This window comes from Pieris brassicae, chromosome 3, assembly GCF_905147105.1.
Source record: "Pieris brassicae chromosome 3, ilPieBrab1.1, whole genome shotgun sequence".
NCBI classification, from domain to species: Eukaryota; Metazoa; Arthropoda; class Insecta; order Lepidoptera; family Pieridae; genus Pieris; species Pieris brassicae.
Window position 1 is genome coordinate 13,417,827 of NC_059667.1, and position 16,114 is coordinate 13,433,940.

Genomic DNA, 16,114 nt, shown 5'->3' on the forward strand with positions numbered 1-16,114 from the left:
AAGTACGTCGACCCGCCTCAGTAATTGTTTCATTGGGTATCGAATATACGATCTTTGTCGTATATGTCGTATGAGGTAGCGACAAAACAACAAACAGTGCACTATATATTACTTCAGCCCAATTGATTGGTGGTTCTGATCGGATTTTTAAACTACTTTAATCATTTTAGTCACGCAGTTCTAAAAATAAATAAAATCGCTATTTATTAAAAGCACTTACAGTAAATAGCTCATCTGTAATGATCTTCAAACGTGCAGTATAATCTGATAAACCATTTAGACCGGGGGATATCAGAACTGAACTGAATATGTCTAGGAACATCTTCAGAGAATATTGGTAGAGGAAATGAACTTGGTGTAGCGACTCCATTGTAAAGTAGATGCTACTGCAGGCCTGTGTAAAAAAATAGGATTAACATCACATAGTGTATTGTACTTAGCCAAAACGCGTACTTTGGCGAACAACGCAAATAATGCGTGTTCGAAATTAATGACGGCAAATAGGGGCGATTGTTAGAATAGCGTACAAAAACAATAAATCTTGATGACTCCGCCGACATAATAATGAATCTAAGTTAAATTATTTGCAAGAATCTGCATAACTATTGATATATTTTTTACAGCTATTGTATTTTATATAGTATCCAGACCAAAACGTGCATCCTCTAGCAAACTTCTGATACAAGCAAAGTAGAGACATTTGGCAAATCCCAGTTGCTGATATGTTCTGATAGGCCCATTTTTTTCATGTAGTATTATTTCAAAGTCTTTTACTAGTTTCACTTGTTTTATTGAGTTGTTCTCGATTTCGTAAATGTATAATATTATTTGTTTTTACAAGAAAAACTTGTCTTGCTACATTTCTAGCCTATTAGGATATAATTGGTGGGTAAGAATCGGCAATACATACTTGAGATAGCGGTAGATATTGTTGACTGACAGTTTCAATTTCACCAATAACTTTATCCGTTTCTTCCACCTGAAATAGGAAATTGTTAAAAATTATCCAGACATCAATTATTTTATCTATTAATTAAATTATATTCTAACGTTCATTTAAAATGTCATGCATAAGGGATGTCACAAAAGTACCTTTTGACCGATATCGTCAGCCTCCTTCTTAAGAGTCTCAAGTGTCGCAATAACTGAGTCATCATCTAAGATCTTGCCCTTAGCGTCATTGAGCGCTTGAAGCAACGATTTCTCCAACTGTCGTAGACGTAGATGGAATTCACCTACACAATGAATTGCAATTAAAAATCTCAAACTTATAAATATTTAAGAATGTGTTAATTAAAAGAAACGGTCTTATCATTAGATAAATATCTCTAACTTAGGATTAAATAATTTACTCCAACTAGGCTCGATAAGATAAACCACTGTTTATATGGAATTTGCATTCGTTTTTACAACATACTCCCAAGCGTAATTAGAGAATTATCAATTGAATAAATTCAAAACTATAATTAAAGGTTAATTAATCAATAAAGCTGTTATTAATTTGATGATTGTTTAAATAATAAAGCTTTTATAAATTGTATAATATTAAATGATCCTAATCCTTGCGATTGATTTACTCCAGTTCAAACAATTTGTATAACTCAAAACTAAGCGATTAAAAAGAGTGACGGAGAGTTTCTTGCCAGTTCTTATTGCTTGCGACTTGCGAACTGGATGTAAATATAAATTTAGAATCAATTTAACATCGTTTTTGTAGACGTTCATAAGTGTACTTGGTTACCTATATGATTAAAGTTATTTTGATTTTACTATTTTCGACCATGTTTAGAAATTAATTTATTACTTAAAACTATTTTAAAAGCATTGACATATTTATTAACAAAGCTCTCCGTCACATTGAACTTAATTAAATAGAAATTATAATATACCTTGTAATTTGAGCAAATCAGATCTCTTGGTATCAATATCCGGTCTTTCAGCTTTCAGAACTCTATGCAGACATTGTGATTGAAGGGAAGATCGCGTTACTGTGAAGTTGACGAATGTGACACGGGAACACATATCAGGTGGGAACTCAACTGTTGGGTCCCTAAAATTTAATAAATTAAGGAATTAATCTTGGTTCCATTGTTTGTTCTTTTACAGTTCGGTGCAAACAAAATTGCACCATGAAAATTTTTTTATACGTGATTTTTTTGCAGTCATTAGGAAACTTCAATACATAAATTAACTTACCGAGTACTCAAGAATATAACAAATGATGGACTTAAATCAATATCTTGATCTCCAAGTGTAATCAAAACACGACCCCCTGTTCGACGCAATTCCCGATTTAACACTGGGTTCAAGATTGGATCATAATTTTCCACATCCTGAAAGCAAACAATATTGCTTAATTGTTTGAAGCTAAACAATTATGTACTGTAATTACTATAATAAATATAAAAATGCATTTACCTGTACTAGCAGCGGATTACCGAAACGTAGTGCAGATTCCAAATTCTTTCTGAAGGAGTCGTCTAAGAATGATGTCTTGGTGATCTTTCGATTGTTGAATTCTCTCATTATGAACTCCGTTGCTTGACCTGATGGATCTATGATGAGCGGGTAGCGGTTGAAGCGCTGCAAAAAATAATTATTTTAGGTAACAATAACGACATATTTACAGACAATTGGTTAATTATACCTTTACCTTCAACATAATAGCATTCTCAACACACAATTCGTCTGTAGGCAAAGCATTCGCCTGCCAACGAAGCCTTTCATCGGGATTACTTAGATATTCTGTACGGGCGATTTCTGGCCGGTATTTAATATTAGCAGCAGCCAAATGAGAGGTCCAAGTTGAGAACAAGTTTTGACGATACTGAAAGTACACCAATTTCATTAGTTCTAGCGTCTTGATCATATAAATAAGAAACGTTGTTTAATATACATACATGTTGATCGAAGTATCCACCATAAGTTATGAACGCTGCTGATAATAGGACGTCACCTACAATTGTGCTCATTTGTGAGCGGAATGTTTCTGAACTGGATTCCCATCTTTCCCGTTCTATTACCAAACTCTTCAGAAGCGCAATTGACCTATCCACCTTAGCTTGAACGTTTTCGAGATCAGTTTTAATGGCTTGTGCCTGGCTGATGAGTTGTGCGTATTCCTCCTTGTAGGACGCAATAGATTTCTCTAGTTGAGCAATCAAATCACGGACTTCATCTCCTGCTGTGACATTTGTCTGCGCTTGGTCCTCTAGAGCTTGGAGTTCATTACGTAAAGGCTCCACACGTTTTAACATATCCGCATATTCAATCTACAAAAAATCTTCATTGTATAAAGAGTTCTGAATGTTTAATACGGCAAATGTGATTTTTTAAATATTACCTGAGCTATGGCCCATTTCACCATAGGACCACAAGCCATACTGGCTCTGTTTACTTTTTCGAAGTTGTAGTCCGGATTAGATAGATATCGCGTCTTCATTTTTTCGCGAACGTCGTCACTGACGATATACAAAAAGTGCGTTATTACAATTCTTATAAAAACAAAACGAATGAATTTAGTGCTTTAATCAACCAAACCCAGAATTGAAATAAACCAATTCATGCAATTCCTTTAACCAAAAAATATGGATTGGACGTCACTTTTAACGCAGCAAATAAAAACGATGCCTTTTAAATAAAACATTGATAGATAGCAAACATAAAACTTACATGAACTAAAGGGAAGCAAAAAATCACTGCCAATAGTGATATTGTATCCTTTAAACCAAAATAAAATGGACGAACATTATTTATTGGCAAATACATTCATGCATTCTAATGTAAACTTGTGAACGTCATAAATAAGGATGAAATATAGATTTAAGGTTAAGGATAAGGTTAGAGTATCACAAGAACCAATCGTAAAATATACTTCACGCTTCAATATTATGACTTCCTTAAACCATTCAGCGTAATGTACTTGTTGTATGACAATTATTTCCCAAATCATGCCACATTCAATTGTGCATAAGGATTGTTTTATTCATAAAAACTTTAAATCGTTTAAAATTATTCAAGCACTAGTAATAATACCACCACATCATGCTAAGCAAGCCTGCAGCGAAATAAATCCAACCCACAAAAGCATACATGCATACTAACACAAACATTGCAAACTTCGTGTATTTTTTTGCAATATTTGTGCGAGATAATCATATCAAAGTCGTACTGTCCTTGAGGTATTATGTTAACGTCTCAAAGGGGATTTTATATGTCAATTTACAGGAAACTGGCCAGTTTCCTGTTACGACTACTTGATAAGCACACTAACTAAAATCATGCGGGGTCAAGTAGGAACTTCAGGATATGGTAGGTTCTCAAAAGCGTTCTAGGCATTGCTCACGTGATATCCTCGGTCGAAAAGTTGGTTACGATGCTGTTGATGAAGTTCTCCCGCATGATGACCGTACGAATGGCCTTCCAGTCCGTAGTATTCTCGCCCAGGAGCAGGCAGATAGATTCAAGTGCCACCTTGACGAGCGCCGGGGGATTGGCCATGGACCTCACTTCCACGAGGTGCTGCTTCTTTATAGATTTCACGGCTGTATCGCGCCGCACACCACCAAGCGAGAGCGACAGAGTACAAAAAAGAGAGAACAAAAAGCTGGTTTAGCTGACCGTGTCACATGCGGCTGGCGTTATTCTATGACACGGATATCGAATCGGTGGTTAATCACGTTCCTAAACGAGGCTCAGCGGTGTTAGTCACATTTGGGTTATTAGTGCGTACGGATGCCGATTTATTGTGTTCACAATTTTAATAACAACAGTCACATATGCAAGCGAGCGTATTTACAATATCGAAATTAATCTTCATTCTTAAAAAATACTACAATAATGAATACATTAATATAGTCAACATACAACTCTAGATACATCATTCAATGCACTAATTACTCTGTTTTTGCCAATAAATATGAGACTGAGAGAAATAAACGCTTGCTATCTACAGTGTGATCATTCTATTTTAATGATATTCTATTAATCTTCACGGAGGCAACACGACAGTCAACTAAAAAGTTCAAAAGAAACAGGAACAGATTTTAAGTCAGATCGTGTAACCTCAGTGTAAGAGAGAAACTAACGTGATATTCTCAGTCTCGAAGTTAACAATAGTCGATATGAAGTTGTCCTTCATGACAACCGATCGGATGCCTTTCCACGTGTCCCCTTTCTCCCCTAGCAGCACGCAGATCGACTCCAGTGCCATTTTTACGACGGAGGGGGGATTGGCCATAGACCGCACTTCGACCAACTGCTGCTTCTTGATCGATCTCACCGCTGTTTAGAATCGCCTTCAGTTATACTTAGTACTATGTTTAAGCAATTAGTTTTATGTTACATATATTTTCATAAGTTGAATTTTAAAGCTCGCTATGCAATCCTACTAATTTTACCACAAATATCTAAAATGTGTTATTAGTCTTGGCTGTGAATGAAACAATAATTTTTAATTAAAAAAAAAGCTACAATACATTTCGGCATTCCCATAATCAATAATTGGCTACTATAACCCAAACTATATTTTGCAATAAAAATATTTTACAAGTAGCAAAATCAATCTGCATATTACAAACTAAAGACTGTTCCTTATTGGCTAAGGTGTGTCGTGAGCAGCTACATTTTTTTCTACAATTAGTTATCTCTGTAATTAATCCGTTTCTAAAATTACTAGTAAATGTGAACCGTTTGAGTGCCAAAATCAGTTGACATCCAAATCAACAGTTTTTATCGCATTTTAGGCATATATACGTAAAAACCCACGGCACTCAAACGGATAAATAAATAAAAAAACATTGAATGGTGTTTATTCTGCATATTCTTGTGCACCTCTTTCACTACAATTTGCTTTACATTCTTAAATATTGTTCATTGTTACCCGAATCATAGTAACATAGTGACGTCAATGCATAACATGGTCTAATAAAAGGTAATTCTATTAAAGCGTAAAAATGCGTCCACCTCTGTCCAACGCATAACATTAAAAATTCGTACGATGATTGATTAGATAGATAGATTTTTTACTAGACGAACATTATTTTAATGTTCGTAAAATACAAGGAGACACTCAAGTATTACAAACAAAATACCTTGTTTGATTCCATTATGTTACGCGGAATACATAGAAAATGAGCAATGCAAAAGAAACACTCAATGTATTTTTTTGTAGCAATTTCTAAACGAAATAAGAAATATATCAAACCGTTTTGTGCTTCAATAACCGCCGGTTCCACTTGAGCCAGATCCGCCATTACATCTTTACGTTTCTCCTCTATTTCCTTTGTTTGTTTTTCTAAAGCGACCTGTTTTCGAAAAAAAAATTCAAGTGTCATGATTTGTAATTAATATTGATTAATTGATAAAAATGTTGTGTATAGAACCTGAATTTCTTGACTTTCAACTTTTTTCTTTTCGGCTTCTTGTTGATCTTTGACCATCTGTTTCAGTTTAGCATTAGCGGCTTCGTTTTTAGCGTGGAGTTCCTGGAAATATAGTTATTAATGTAAACAACAATCTTTACTTCCCCATCCATGGAGTCTAGAGTGAAACGTGAAAGTTAAATTTTTAGAAAATAACAGAACGAAGTATCATTTTCAAATGAAATATTAAATAAAAATATATTTAATCACTTTAATTCTCAAAGTCATTGGTTCCAAATATTTATTATAAATTAGGCTTTAATTCTAAATAGGTTACAATCGACATATGAAAGCGGATTAAAAGACTATCTATAAGAGGTTTTTTTACCTGTGACTTGACAGCAAGACTCTTCTGCATTTCCTCGACTTGTTCCACAGTTTCTGCAATCTTACCAAGACCTACGTTCAAATGCAACTGTTGTTCTTCGAGGTCAGCGCGCTTCTCAGAGTACAGCTTCACCATTTGTTGGATAAAATCTAAGTAGTGTCTATATAAAAAAACATACCATAAATATACATTAACAGAAATAAGTGTAAAAGGAATAATATATTTTAATACGTTAAATAACATAGATTACAATTTATACATAATAACTATCTATTAGTTGTTTTATATTTACCTGGGAGTGATAGCCATAGTGCGGTTAGCACGCTTTGCAAGACGAGCGTTGGCTCGATGCAATGTTTGGTGCACGTATACGCACGCATTGACGACCGCTTCTCTTTGAGACGGACGGGGGCTTACGACACTACACGCTGCTGGGAACAGCTCTGGTGGAATATAATCTGATGAATCCAGGTCCATACGGGTCGTAAATTCTTTACCCACCTGAAGTATTTTATAGTTATGTATTATTTTATAAAATCCGACACGAAGGACCAAATTATTACAAACGAATAAATACTTTGTTCAGTGTCTTAATATTAATAAGTGATAACCTAAACATATGATATTGATATGATGATATACCTGGAACAGAGCAGAATCACTCCAATCACCAAACCAGTTGAGTACACAACGATTGAAGAGCGCGGGTGATGTAGCAGCACGGTCTTTTAATCCTTCTGAAGATGGGTTCATTGTGAATACTACGTGTAGATTGCGCATGACTTGCCCTGTGAACCTAAAAATGAGAATGTATTACTTAGTACTTACGATGCCAAATATAAATAAATTATTTATTAATTATCGAATAATATTAAATTAAGATTTTCAATAATAAGGGTTATTGTTACCATTTGTAGAGCTCGTCGTTCGAATCCAACATAAGTCCCTCCCTTTGTGCACCTTCCTTACATTGCGTCATAAGAGCAGCGAATTCGTCTCCTTCGAATAATCCAGGAACCTAAAAATAAGTGACGATATTTTTTTATAAAGATAAAATTTATCTTAATAGAATTCAAATATATTATACATAAAGTAAAATTAATCTAAATGAGGACTCGTTAATATTATTAATTCTTTAAAATATTATAGAAAACATACCTCTCCGTTAGCGAGCAACGTGTTCATTCTCTCAAGGAAACCACTGTCGAGAACGTTGGACTCGTCAAGTATAAAGGCAACCTTCTCATCGCGACATCCAGCGCGGCGAAGCACCGATCGGAGATCTTCATCAAAATCGGCACCCGTATATTTGTTGTGCACCTAATTCAAAGTTCTCTATTAAAATCGACATATATATGTATTGATGAAGATATTAAAATGTGCTATAAAATGGGAATACTTAAAGAGAAAGTAATAAATGAAATTCATATATCCGAATGAAAAAGCAAACCTTGATCTGGAAGATGCTAAGACCATTCATCCAAGCGACGAATCTGCTGAGGGTGGTTTTACCAGCACCAGAAACTCCAATGAGCAGCAAGTGCCCTTGTGGCTGGCGGAAGATACGATCGATCCGAAGCACGTGTTCTAACACCTCATCGAACAGTACCAGGGGTACGTCCAGTTCTTCTTCGTAGAATACCTAAAAATGGAAATTTATAGGTATATGACACAAATACATACGCACACAGACCCATTCACCCTTACTTAATGACTTATAGGACTTGTGTTTCATTAGTTGTAACACTAAAACTACTTTCTTTAAAAAAACTGTTTTAAACATGTACCATGTACAAAGTTTTTATTATTTTATTATTATTATTTAACGGTTACACAGACGAGTTCAAAATACGTTGAAAATTTTAGAAAAATCGGTTTAAGTCCTATAAAGTACTTCATTTTTTGCATAGTAAAGTAACACGAAATCATAAACAATTTATCTAATTAATTTACAAAAAAATAGCCGACTAAAATAACATTCTAAGTCGATAATAAATACCTTAAGCCTGGCCTTTACATATTCGCGAAGTTGATCGCGTTGAACTGGTATGTAATCTTTGCTCAACCAGTTGCTGTACAGAATCGGTCTTTCAAGTGCTTGTTCCCTGTTGATACCTGCAAAAAAACAATTTTTCGTTTTATTTCTCGATATTTTTAAGTTTTCTTAGCAATATATCTTTAAGGATATTATAAGCATACCTGGGAAGAATCTCATGGCAACAGTATCAATGTTTTCATCGGTCCACTGGCGTTCTACATCATCCACGAGACGATCTTGGAATAATCTCAGAGCTTCATGAGCCCAAAGTCGCACCAAACCTTCTACTGATAAATTGTCCAGTGGTCTATAAGAAAAATTATGTATGAACGTTATGTCAATATAGGTTTTTTACTGATTTCTAGAAGGCTGTAAAGTTTGATACATTTAAATATCGCCTTTTTAAGGAACAGGGGGCAAACGGGCAGGAGGCTCACCCGATGTTAAGTGATACCTACCGCGAGTACGTTGCCGGCCTTTTTCAGACTAAGCTCTTTTCTTGAAGGACCCTTAGTAGAATTGGTTAGGAAATACTTCAGTGGGCAGCTGGTTCCACATAATGGTGGTGCGCGGCAAAACCTGACTTAAAAACGCTCGAACGGACGTCGAGGTGAGGACGAAACGGTTGGAATTTCGTATTCTGCTTCGACGTCTGATTATGGAACTCATGTATAGGTATTGATCGTCAGGACGTTTTTAGTAAGATTTATACTTCAACCAGTTTTTAATTATGGAAGAAATTTTAATATGTGAAGACACTTGTTTACTTTGAAATATTAAATTATACCTGATAGCTTCACAAATGCCTCGCACCCATCTGGTCATCTCTCTGGGCGAGTACACATAGTGCGGTTGCATGTCTTGAGTGAAGCGTTCTTGCGAGGCGAGATACAGCTTTACCATAGCTTGGGTTAGAGGTTCCGCATAGCCACGCAATGCTGGTTGCATTCGAAGCATGGCCCGAGTGAAGGTGCCATAGATCTATAAGAAAATAGATTCATATAAAAATATGCATTTTATTTTATGAACAAAAGCTTGCCAACGCTCGGCATAAAATACAATTTAACGTGACAAGCACTTATAGGCAAGTAAGTTATATAAGGGTAAAATAGATTCATAAATTACAAAAACTAAAGGATGATTGATATCAAAGTGTGAGGATGCAACTATGGATATCAGTGAGCATATCGGTGAGTTTTTTTTCAAAAGGCGTTCTTCTAAAAAGAGGTTTAAATTTGCAGGCTGCAATGCTTCAGTAAGTATAAAAATAATTTAAATGAAGTTGATTCCATAGACTAACGACAATAACGTAAATTTATGGTGAGAGAAAAAAATTTTGGTGCCTAAAAATCGAGCACTAATTTTGTGATACATAAATTTACTGTTATTAGTTTCATACAGTAGAACTAAATTTACATATTGTGAAATCTAGAACTTGATGCTGACCTGTTCAAGGGATGTCTCTCCAGGGTAATCGACGTATATAACGGGCACGTGTCGAAGCAAACGATGAGAGAGCGGCTTACGGCCCGGATCAGTTGGAGGGTTACACGCCCCAACGAATTGTATACGTTCCAAATGTACCCAGGAATGATCTATAATAATAAAATACGAGACATACAGCTATATAACCTTACATTAGTAACATATATATATATATATATATATATATATATTTTAGTAAATCATTAGAAAATTATACAAAATGTTAGCAATCGTCGCACACTTGAAGGGAAAATGAGCCCTTAGTTTATTCCACACCCATACATTGTAATTCCAAACTTTAAACAAAGTGTTTCATTTAACATACATCTGAACATATCTACAACAACCGCCACCTAACTCGCGTCAAGTGTAAATGTTGAATGATAAAGAAAATTAAATTTTGAAAATATAAAGTCTTACCGCTAGCTCTAAAGAAGCCTTTATGTTCTAGAAGTTGTCTCAAGAAGGATATTACACGTTGAGTGCCATATTGATCCATATCCGGCAAGTTGATTTCGTCGCAGAACAGAACGAGCCATTTTCCCAACTGAAAGAAATTAATAAAAAAGGCTGGAATTACCATAATTACAATACCCCATAATTTCTTAAGAATATGATACACACGTAAACACATGATCTATATGAAATCATCTAATAGTCAAAATTAATCTGAAATTTATTAGATTAGAAAAGCTTCTAATCGATCAGAATTTTTTTAACTGTTATATAACAGCGGGCTAACGGGGTGGAGGCACACACAGTGATATCTGATATGTGGGCAGCTGGTTACACAAAGTGAGGGATAGTTCAAATCAAATATATATAAGAAAAAAGCAATACCTGTACAGGTGCTAATACAACTCCATTAGGTGTTTTGCGATATTCACAGTAATGGTCAAACGTCTTAAGTAGCAATTCGGGGGTGGTGGCCGACGAGAAGTTAAGTCCCACAACTTCCATGTCGGGCAAGGCTCGCAATGCGGAGAACAGCGTCATTGTTTTTCCGGAACCGGGTGGTCCACAGAGCACTACATAGGGATTCAAATTGTTAAAACATTCTATTTTTTTTAATAGAAAAGGCCAGGTAATTAGGGAGTTACTATGTAAAATCAGAAATTGATGGTTCGTTCACTCAAGTTGGTAAATCAATTAAATTCTTACCAATTGATATCATCCGAGCTCAGTCTCTAAATTTATTTAAAAATCTTATTTTTGACCATTTTTCTTCTGCCTCGCCTCGTAATTAGCTACTATTAATATATATTAATTGTGAGACAATTAACCTTTGGCAGAGCTTTTACATGTCTGTTTATGCATTTTATTATTTATATTTTTTCTTTGGATTTAATTTAATTTAATTTTAGTTATAGTTGCGTGTTATTTTTATTTAATAATGCACTTCTTGTACTTTACCCTCTGTAGGTGTTTTTTTTTAGTCTAACATATTAGGGTTGCCTGGAAGAAATCGCTTGTTAGCGAAAAGGCCTCCTATTGCCTGATAACTTATGTAACCTACTTACTTTTTGTTTGTATAATCATGTATATTATGGTAACAAAGTATAAATAATTAAATAAATAAAATTAGTACATTTAGTCAAAATAACAAATAAATCGTTTTCAACATATAATTAATATCTATATTTAAATAAAAATGTATACCTAAAGGCTTATGTTCAGCCAGCCAAGTGTAAAGTAAGGACTCGTGACGAACGGTGTCAAGTGTTGGCACTACCACATCGGGAGCAGCCACTTTGTGAGTTTCCACTTCAATTTGGGGCACTTTGGCAGACCACGGTACCCATTCACCGGTTATCGACACCTATGGAACAAATTTAACTTCACAAATCTTGCATATGATAAATCAACACCCCAGGCCAGGCATAAGTCAGGCCCTCAACTACGGAAGACACTTTTGTTTGTAAAGTAAATGCCATCAAAAACATGACTTGTAATCATTTGTGAGATCCATGTCGTTTATGATGTTATGAGATACCACCGCCGCCCATGGACTATCAATGCCTGAGTGATGCTCGCGAGTGCGTTGCCGGCCTTTTAAGAATTAGTACGCTCTTTCCTTGAATTCGAATTGGTTCAGAAATACTTCAGTGAGCAACTGGTTGCACAGTGGTGGAGCATTTATTCAGTCCCCACTTAAGGGACCTTCTATCTCATGTTGTAAGAGATAATATATTATACCTATTGTACTATTCATATTTAATCAATACCGTCATCCCACAAACATTATTACGTAATTAGCTAACCTAACAACATCTTATAGTGACCATATCAATAATAATAATCGTTTATACTACATATCTAACCTCAAAGTCAATGATATGTTGATTAGCACCACAGTTCGGCAACTGCATGGTGCTGGCGGAACGTATAAAGTCTCCTAATTCATTGCGGTCCTTCAGTTTTGCGTCCCCAGCAAATGACCACAGAAGAGAATACACGAGCCACTTTGGTACGTATGCCTCTAGCTGGTCATTCGTCACGGGGAAATCTGGGTGCTGGCGGTTATAGCCAAGGATGTTCCTAAAAAAATCAGACGGCAAGTTAAATTAATATTAAAAAAAATGAATGTTTGGCCATACAATTGGGTTTACAGTTTTGGTACGATACGTTCACACGAGTAATACGTATACGTGCGCAAAATATAATTTACGTAAATCAGATATTCGAGGTTTGTGTTTTTGATTACCATTACTGATTTGTAAAAAAAACTTCGTTTCTCTTGTTACAATTTAGTTTAAGAAGTTTTTATATTCATATATCTTTAGTTACCTTACTCCACGATTAAGCATAGAGTGCAGCGAAGAAAGTGCCCGATGTCTTGTGAAGTCCATAATATGATCGAGGGACACCGCTCTTTCCAGAGATTTCACAACCAGACCGTCGCCGTAGAATAATGGTTGCAGAATTGCAGCAACATCGCGTTGGGTCTAAAACAATAAAAATCTAGTGTTTAAATCAGATCAAATATATATAAAATAAATTTATTTTATTTGTAATCAAAATAATGAGAAAAGATAAATAATTTATTAAATGGTTCATTATGTTATGATAAATAAGATTTAATTCTTACCTGCAATGCTGGGGAAAGAATGTTTTCGGTGGCGTTTTGATCACCACCTGCTGTAGGTGCTGCCATCACAATGCTAAATGAATCTTCTTCTCCGTCTTCAAGAGGAATGTTCCGTAATCTAAAGAAAATAGCATTGAATATAATCCATTTACATATGTTAAAAATTATTTATTTAACAATTTAAAAATTATTAATTTTAACATTATAGAATTTAACAAGTTTTGCTGACGTACTAATTTTGTGCTAAGTGATATGTAAAACACATCTCCTGAGAGTTTAACGGGATTTTTTTGAACTGAGTATTCTTTAGTAACATTTAAAGAATAAATTTAAGAAATATCAATACGACATCATTTTAACTGTAAACAACTAGGATAATTTTTAGAAAGATATACCTAGTCGAAAACCTACGTGGCAAGGAACACGAGGGTTAATTAGTTTTAGATTTTATGTTTGTGGAAACATAGGTTTTTCACATATAAGATAAAACTTTTTTACCTAAGAAGGTAGTTTTCAAAGATCATCTCAGTTGTGAGGACATCTTGGGAGAACCACACCATACCACAACGAGAGACTGTAGCCAGCGTTGCGTATTTCAGATCTTGAACCTGCACAAAAATGAAAAGAACTTGAATTACTATTATTTGAACTGAAAAAAATATTTTCATTGGGATTTTCAGTCTTATACCGGAATACAATCGGATTTATATTTAATTAAACAAAGAATGATACACTGATACTGAAATTATATCACGTGAAGGACAAACACTTGCTTACCTCAAACATAACCCGTACGTTGGGCGGTAGAGACAATCGTTCACCGTTTGGTAGAGTAAGCAGTTTGTTATCGTCCAGCACTGAGTTAAGATTTTCCACCCACTCAGGATCAACATCACCATCGAATATGATCCATTGTCGTTTGTTTATTTCACCACGCACATTATCAATTATTTTTCTGAAAATTATTAAATAATTTTGAAACTTTACGTGAGTTATGTTACTGTTATATAAATATTTTAGTTAATAATGTAAACAACGATCGCACACTTGAAGCCAATATTGAGTCCTTTAGTTTGTACCACACTTATAAATTCTATTTCATTCTCGTTCCCGATGTGCAATAACATAATTATCATTTAAACTAATTAACCTTTAGATAAGCCAAGTGTGTTTTTGTTAGCGTCGCAACCCAACTACCCCTAATTTTGTGTTAGTTATAAGCTTATATTTTAAGCCATTAAAGTCAGTTGTTACGCAGCTTCAAACAAAGAGTTTTATTAGATTTTATTATCTTAATATGTGTTGCAATTTTTTTCCTTTAAAAGTTTGAATATACTAATAATAATAACAGTATTAGATATACAAATAACATTAGAGTTACTAATTTAATTACCTTAATATATGAGTAAACAATCCATCGGTCCATTCACGGGTGTTAGGGTCTAAAACACCGTATAAGGTTTCTTTAGACATAGCCTTAGGGTCAATCACGTGGGCAACACCTTCTACGCCCTCAAATCTGTAATAATGTTTCCATTCGTATTAAATAATTATGAGCCGTGTTTCTCACTATGAACCTGTAACTGAGTTATTCTATAAATGGCTTACCTTTCTAATGCCTTCAATAAAACACGCCAGGCTGTAGACTTTCCACTTCCAGAAGGACCCACCATCATTAGACCATGATTCAACTTGCAGATTTGGTAGAGTTGAAGGACCTAATATAAAGAACATATTTTAGTTTTGCCGTAAAGAGCGGTAGTAATTACTCGTCAACAGACTTTTCATATCTATATTATATAGTTGTTACAACAGGTATAACAATCTTTGCGTTTTGCGTAATTTTAAAGCATTTGCCACAAACAAGTAAAAATAGGAATTCCACGAACTCAAATAAGTCGCCAACTGTATCTACACTGCAAAGAAAAAAGAAATATCGACCTTCTAGAAAAGAACACTAAGGTGCATAATAACTGTGCATGTGGATGTTTTCAAATGTCTTGTGAAATGTATAGTGCCATTATGTGCTCCACAAGCCGATAAATGTAAAGTGTACGCGCATAATCTATTGAGCTGGCGAAACCAGAACTTGTATTGTGTATTGATTCTCCATATCCTGCGAATAACTGAAGCCCAACAGTGACTGAAGAAATACGTGCAAATAAAAACCAGAACTAACACAACAGTGACTAGTGGAAAAAAGCACATGCACCCAATATTTGTTCTGTTATAAAGTTCCACCTGAACGGAGATTCTCATTAATACTGGCGATAATAAAGTAGAGTAATTTTTTAAAAACAAAATTAATGAGAATGAAATGGAATAACACAGATAAAATTGTTGTTAGTATAGAACAAATGTTAGGGGCAACAATATGTCGACAACTGTGCGAGAGTAAACACGTAGACCAAACTGGACACAAGACAAGACCTCCATAGTTTGCAGCACTAACCTTCTCGATCCACGTGCTGTGTTGCGCTCGCGACGCTGCGCTGAGCTTCTACGTGCCGTTACGGGTTAGCATGGAAACGCATACACTCACTCACGTACCCATTACCGGTACGTACGTACGTACGTAACATGCTTTTACGAGTTATTTTCGTCACATGTACAAAAAATTACTTAATTTTAATGCGTAACGAATATAAAACGTAATGTTAAAAATATTATTTGTAAATTAGTGATGCATGACTGAACCAACACCATTATGATGTTATGATCATGAATAAAATAATTAATTTATGAAGTAAATT

General features: G+C 34.9%; 1 protein-coding gene across 9 annotated transcripts in view; it reads right to left on the reverse strand.

Moving 5' to 3' along the window:
* LOC123706896 (dynein heavy chain, cytoplasmic) overlaps positions 1–16,114 on the reverse strand; it is a 51,656-nt gene that overhangs the window by 10,537 nt on the left and 25,005 nt on the right. For 4 of the 9 annotated variants that reach the window (XM_045656488.1, XM_045656486.1, XM_045656487.1 and 1 more), the window contains 33 exons: positions 15,814–15,861; positions 14,970–15,079; positions 14,755–14,880; positions 14,139–14,316; positions 13,860–13,969; positions 13,362–13,479; positions 13,061–13,218; positions 12,595–12,811; positions 11,933–12,092; positions 11,114–11,301; positions 10,694–10,820; positions 10,235–10,383; positions 9,576–9,769; positions 8,950–9,095; positions 8,750–8,865; positions 8,201–8,392; positions 7,909–8,070; positions 7,659–7,768; positions 7,393–7,546; positions 7,043–7,251; positions 6,751–6,910; positions 6,384–6,485; positions 6,206–6,305; positions 4,346–4,544; positions 3,344–3,461; positions 2,901–3,272; positions 2,654–2,827; positions 2,419–2,583; positions 2,197–2,333; positions 1,890–2,050; positions 1,093–1,235; positions 911–979; positions 221–394 (listed from right to left, as the gene is read on the reverse strand). In XM_045656488.1, the coding sequence (XP_045512444.1) occupies positions 221–394; positions 911–979; positions 1,093–1,235; positions 1,890–2,050; positions 2,197–2,333; positions 2,419–2,583; positions 2,654–2,827; positions 2,901–3,272; positions 3,344–3,461; positions 4,346–4,544; positions 6,206–6,305; positions 6,384–6,485; positions 6,751–6,910; positions 7,043–7,251; positions 7,393–7,546; positions 7,659–7,768; positions 7,909–8,070; positions 8,201–8,392; positions 8,750–8,865; positions 8,950–9,095; positions 9,576–9,769; positions 10,235–10,383; positions 10,694–10,820; positions 11,114–11,301; positions 11,933–12,092; positions 12,595–12,811; positions 13,061–13,218; positions 13,362–13,479; positions 13,860–13,969; positions 14,139–14,316; positions 14,755–14,880; positions 14,970–15,079; positions 15,814–15,861 (5,046 nt within the window). Of the gene's footprint in view, positions 1–220; positions 395–910; positions 980–1,092; positions 1,236–1,889; positions 2,051–2,196; positions 2,334–2,418; positions 2,584–2,653; positions 2,828–2,900; positions 3,273–3,343; positions 3,462–4,345; positions 4,545–5,087; positions 5,284–6,205; positions 6,306–6,383; positions 6,486–6,750; positions 6,911–7,042; positions 7,252–7,392; positions 7,547–7,658; positions 7,769–7,908; positions 8,071–8,200; positions 8,393–8,749; positions 8,866–8,949; positions 9,096–9,575; positions 9,770–10,234; positions 10,384–10,693; positions 10,821–11,113; positions 11,302–11,932; positions 12,093–12,594; positions 12,812–13,060; positions 13,219–13,361; positions 13,480–13,859; positions 13,970–14,138; positions 14,317–14,754; positions 14,881–14,969; positions 15,080–15,813; positions 15,862–16,114 lie in introns of all 9 variants that reach the window. The other 5 variants (XM_045656491.1, XM_045656492.1, XM_045656490.1 and 2 more) reach the window with 2 other exon arrangements.